Here is a 6,000-nt window from a genome sequence, read left to right as displayed (position 1 = left end):
TGGCGGGCGTCTGCGACGCGGCCGCCCCGGGAGGAGGCGGCGGTGGCGGCGCGGACGGCGCCGAGCGGACGGGCCGCGGCGACGGGGAGCAGCCGGGCGGCGGCGGCCACGGGCCCGCGCCTCAGCACACCGAGACGCTGGGCTTCTACGAGAGCGACCGGCGGCGGGAGAAGCGCCGCGGCCGCGCAGGTGAGGCGGGTGGCCGGCGGGAGGGCGAGCGGGCGGCGCTAGGCCGCGGCGGGCTACCGAGGAGCCGACGCGGGCCGGGGTGGCGGGGGCGCCGCTGTCTCCCCTCCGCGCGCCGAGGGGCCGCGGCTCCGCCGGCTCTCACGTCCCCGTGGCCGGTGACAGCCACCCCGGCGGCCGGTGCGCGCGGCCCGAAGCTCCCTTGGCCATCCCCCAGCCAGGTGCGCCCCGCAGCTCTTCGGTCCCCGGCTACCGACTGCTCCCGGCCGGTCTCCACAGTGACAGGCGTCTCCCACATCCGAAGGAGGTCAAACCTGGGAAGCGCAGGGCTTTCTAGATGATGTCCAAGTCAAGGTGACTTTTTCCCCCCTGCGTTTTATACGAAGTTGAGTCTCGGAAACCTGTTAACTTGCCCTCCGATTGCATTTTTCTTAGACTCGGCCGACAGTGCTGTCATGACGGTGAAGTTCAGTAGTTTTCTCCGGCACAGAAATGTAACGGCACCCCTTAAAATGTTGCATGTGGACTCACCCTAAACTGAAACTTAACCCAGAAGAGACAGTTTTGTCACACAAGAAAACATGCACCACTTTTAAGTCCTTATGTCCATAAACTCTTTGAAGCATACTGTTAAAATATTACAATTCCTGTGTGTTCGAGGATCTGAATATTTTTAAAGAATTTTTAATAGTTTTGGTATTCATACTGAACCTCTGTTTGAAGCCCGAAAGAAAAAGGAAGATTTTGACATGTCTGTCTGATTGGGTGAAAGAGTAATTACATTTTAATTCTTACATAGTAACTCCAAGGTTTTGGGCAGCAACTTGATGGCATTTCTTCCAACTTATTCCGAGCTAGTACAGTGGGATAGGTCCTGCAGCTTATATAAATACACATTCAAGTTATAAGATTGACTCTAGCATTCACTATGGGTATTGAAATTATAGGAGTCCTGAAAGTCTCAAAGACTGGGTGGGTAGATTCTGAGAGACTTGCTAATTCTCAGAATTGAACATAGAGTTTTGCATCTGTCTTTGTATCTTTGAAAACTTCAGCGCAGGCTGTGTGCCTCGTTTGGTCGTTTTCCTTTAGCCATTTAAAAAATTTCCAGCATTCTCTGTTTGGTTTAGTTGTCAGTTAAACAACTGCTTGCAGGAGTGTTTGCTTTCTAAATTGGCAGGACCTAAGTAAGACAAAGTCTTCAACCTCTCCGCTGCTTGTTTACCTAGACTAAATAGATGTAACCAGGTTTCACGGCAGTTTCTTTGGAATATTTCTGAGCTTCAGGAAAGCCCTGACTATTGAAACCTTTATGTTGCTGGTGTGAAGAAAACCAGTGAAACTGTGAAGAGCCTTTAGTGAACACAGACCGTGAACTTCTGAAGTGAATTATTCCTCCCTGGCACTAACACAGACCTTGGACTTCTGAATCAAAGTGAACTTTCCTGGAATGGAGCTGGATAGTTGGACTTACATAAACTTAGCCTCATAGCCCACACTCAATTCTTCAGCAAAGTGGGATGTGGAGCATCGCATACTTAACAGGTTTAAAGCTGGATTTTTCAGCCTGCAGTGGCAGTTAAGTCCTTACTAGGGAGACAGCAGGCCTTGCCTGTTTGGACAGACCTTCTTGCTCCTCAGTCCCTTCGGTCTTGTTTAATGGAAAAGAGAGAGGTTTCTCCTGTTTGGATAGATGGCATTAGGGATCTAGGCAAGCATCCCAGTAACATTTCAGTTAGAGATACCAGCCAGTGGTTTTCCTGTGTGGGCTCTGTGTGAACCATCCTCTCTGTCCCCCAGTGTGTGTGTTCTAAGAGCCAGGCAGCTCTCACTGTTGCTGATGCCTGCCCACCTGTGCCAGGTTCTGCATTTGGTGATAGCATCCCACAAGCTTAGAAATCCAGTCACGCTTTCTTTGTTCACCTCCAAGGGCTTCTTTCTTCCATTGCTGTTAACTTTCTTTGCCTCCTTACCTAGATATAGGAACCTTGTTGGCCAGGCCAGAGGGCACCACCTAGTGTCAGGCTGGTAACATGTCCCTGAGTCATAGTCTGGTGCTCCCTTCTCTGTTCTCTAAAGACTCCTGTGGGCTTGCCCTGTCCCCTCTGTGCAGGCTAGGGCAGTGCTTGCTGTTCCTTTTCAAAGTCATAATCTTAGTGTCTTGATGGCCCTAACCATCACTTAGTTCCAGTGTCCCCTTTATCATTTTCCCCAAGGCATTCAGGGTTCTTATCATAAGACATTTGTTGGTCAGTCGTAACAGTCTAGGATTCTCGTTAAAGTGCTTATTCATACTTTGAGTAATATAAAGTTAAATAGAATATTTAAAGTTGGTTCTGTTATTCTAGTCCTGCCCTTCCTATTTATCTGTTGAGGAAAAATTAAAGTATATACAGCTATAACTAGGACATCTATATCAATTATGTTTTCTTTCTGTTTCTTTGCAGGCTTTTCTATCATTTGATTCCCAACAGCATCTCTTTTTAAATATTCATGTGTAAAAACAATGCTAGATGCTAGTCCTTATACTGTAACGTAGAGATGAATACCCCGCTCACCATTCCTATTATGTGGTCACTGAGCTCAAACTCTGATAATAGTGGTCACCAAGAGCTGCAGTCTCGCCTTGTTCTTTTTTCATATTTGTAATTATTGCCATTTCATGTTGCACTTTTGGACATAGACAAGATAGTAAGTAATGCATACCATCCTGCTCCTGTGTTGTTTCCCTTTTGGCTCATCCGCAAAGTTCTAGGTGAGAGAGATTCTATATAGCCATACTTGCCTTTGGGACTTGGTGCCCAGCAAGTCAACACTGGACTAAGTTGGTGATCTGTGTTCTTAGCGTGGTTCAGTTGTTGAACTGCTTAGTCTGCTTGCTGAATCTTCTTGGCTCTGCTTCATCAAAGCTCTACTGAACAGTCTCTAAGTTCGTTGTTTTATTCTCCATGGAGATTGAACATGTTTGGTGTAAGATAAGCATGACACCTGCCTGTGAGCGTAAAACACTTCCCAGTAAGGCAAGTGCAGGTGAGCAGATAAGTGTTGCTTGTCAAGCGAGAAGCCTGATGCCAGGTGTGGCGACAGTGCCATTTGTGACGGAACAGGGCTGTGACTATTGTTCTCTTTGTAATGTTGACTTGACTTCTGGAACTCTCACTCTTGTCTGATTTGTTTCTCTCCTTGCCTTCACACATCTTGCTGTATCTCCAGAAGAAGGAAGAAAAACTGAAACCTAGAAAAGCCGACTAGTTTCTTGTTAGCAGTTCCCACAAAGATTGTCAATGGGATTCAAAGGATTCACATCCCTTGCATTCTATTGTTCGAGTACCTGAAAATTTAAGCTGGCTGGAGTAGTATTGACACACTTCTCACATTTTTAATGATTTGCTTTGTTAAGATGTGGCTTTCATCTTTGTACCCCTTTCTGTGTCTAAACATAAGACTGCTCCTAACTGAGTCCTAACCGAGGCCACAAACTTTTCTTAAAGGGTGGGAGGCAGAGGTAAGAAGATCCTGAGCTCAAGGCCAGTCTGGGTTACATGGAGAGCCCATGTCTGCAAAGCAAACAAACAAAAGCAACAAAAAGTTTTAAGAACTTGAATAGAGTATGCAATTTTTTTTTAATTTTATTTGACTTAGGAAGGCAAAACTCCTATTCTGTTGTCTCCTAGAAAAGTTAATTCCTAGGTTCTCTGTACAAAAGTATGCTTCTGTGTAAGAAAGGTATGTTTAATATTTTAGATACCTATATAAACTTTGTATACACTACCTTTACTTAAGGCTGGAGACATGCATGTTTAATAGTTTCCTACCAGTCACCCGGTATTCCTTTCCAATTTGTTTTTTAATGTGCAGTGCTATTTTAAGAAAGATATATTTAGACATTGCTGAACATATAAATATATGTATGATTACTCATTACTTTTAATAAATACTTTTTGATCCTAGCTTCTAATTTCTAAAATAAGCTGTCTCTGATGAGTAAAACTAATAATTCTTATTACGGAAGTGAGGAAAAAAGAATTTATACTCTTATTTCTCAATTTAAAATACAGGATTACAGAGTGTCTGTGTAATCAATGAATATTGATTAAAATTACTGGTAGAATTGATTTAGACTTACAATTTGTGATATTTTATTTATGTTCACAATCTTCTAATGTAGACAGACATACTTATAATTAAATAGTAAAATAGCTGTATTTTCAAAAGGCTATACCCTGAATCATAGGGCAAATGAACTCAGATAAGTTTATAGAACGCTAGAGAAAGTTTAGCAAAGCCACAGTGCACTAGGGCGCTAAATATCTCTATAGGAAGTACAGACTTCCAGGGAGTGAGAAGGAACAGTGCCATACAAGCAGCAAGGGCAGCTTGCAGGTCAGCTCCAAGGCAGTGGAAGCCCCTTCATCTAGCATGAGTCAGAAGCATATTATGGCCAGGTCTTAGTCTCTAAAATAACAGTGGGTAATTTGGTGTAATTGGAGAGGAGAGAGCATTGCAGATCTAGGCTTTGCTCTCAGATTTGTCCTTTTAAGTTAGTTACAAGTGGGTCTGTTCATTTTCTCAGTTTCTTCATTTGTGTTATATGAATACCGTTAACTCCCTTTTGCCTTTCTGTGCCTTGGTTTTCCTTATCTGCAAGATGGCCATAGCTATAGAATTTATTTTACAGTTTTGAGTGTTTGTACTTAAAGAATACACTATTATTGTTTAATGTTTTACCATTATAGAATCTAATGTGTCCATGCAGGAGAGACGGCTCAAAAGTTAGGAATCTAATTTGGTGTTACACTAAGATTCTTACATTTCTAGGGGCAGTTTCTTCACACAATCCTTTTTTGTATTTATGATATAGCTGAAATATTTTTGTTTCTATCAGAACCTATTTATGACAAGTTAATTTAGATTACACTGTTTGTTAAGTGTACTTGTTCCGATGCTTTCCACCATAGAGCCAGGATTGCAGAAATAGCATTTATAGATAATTAGGTAACAGCCACACCAGGAATACTTAAGTTTACAGTTGATACACAGAAAGGAACTAGAGTTCATGACAGTACATCATCATGCTTTGTGGTTTTCATCTGCTTTTACACAAACACTGTCAAGTGCCTCAAGGATCTGTGTGGAAGGCAGGATGCAAACAGGTGTTACAGAACTGGCAGGAGTTTCAATTTTCTCTTTTGAGAACTTGAAATCTGTGACTTGGCCATCCTGAGCCCCTTCTCCAGTTGACACCACATGCTTTTTGTGGACCAGAAGAAAACACTGATTATGGCAAAAACTGGCCTCAGCATTCACCAAGGAAGACACCACTGTAGAAGACAGTTTGCCCAATAAACAAGGTGCATCCAGGTCTTTTGTTTTAGTTTGCTTTTTAAAATATGTAACTACTATATAATGACCTGTCTGTATGTCTCTTCAACAGAGATGTCAGACTCCTGGTCTGCCCAGCTTCTGTCTTTTGTTGGGGACAGAAAGCCGCCCACCCTTGTGATGACACATGGCACTGCTCTCAGGGGTTAGGCCCAGTCCCCTTGTGCTGTCATAATTGTGATCACTGAGGCCCATGAGCCTCGCTCCCTTTCCAACTCCTCATTCTCTGAACAGTGCCAGCACCCAGCAGCTCTCTTCTTCCAGAGATTCATATTTTCTTCTCTTTCCACTTCAGAGTTGTCTTTAAAAGTGCATCATTGGTATATATTCAGTAATTCCACCAATGTTAAACATTTGGATTGATCCTACTTTTTATGTTCATATAGGTTATCTTTAAGTAAAGTCGGTGTTAAATAAGATTAGATGGAAAGT

At 43.2% G+C, this 6,000-nt stretch overlaps 1 protein-coding gene across 1 annotated transcript in view; it reads left to right on the top strand.

Annotated features, from left to right (window-relative positions):
- Window positions 1-6,000, top strand: part of Tapt1 (transmembrane anterior posterior transformation 1) — a 46,520-nt gene that overhangs the window by 708 nt on the left and 39,812 nt on the right. The window contains exon 2 of the mRNA XM_055624077.1: window positions 2-189. Coding sequence (XP_055480052.1) covers window positions 2-189 — 188 coding nt within the window. The remainder of the gene's footprint in view (window position 1; window positions 190-6,000) is intronic.

Source organism: Psammomys obesus, unplaced genomic scaffold (assembly GCF_907164565.1).
Source record: "Psammomys obesus unplaced genomic scaffold, mPsaObe1.curated_primary_1811, whole genome shotgun sequence".
Taxonomy (NCBI): Eukaryota; Metazoa; Chordata; class Mammalia; order Rodentia; family Muridae; genus Psammomys; species Psammomys obesus.
Note: the sequence above shows the minus strand (reverse complement) of the source record. Positions and strands in the feature narration are given on the sequence as shown.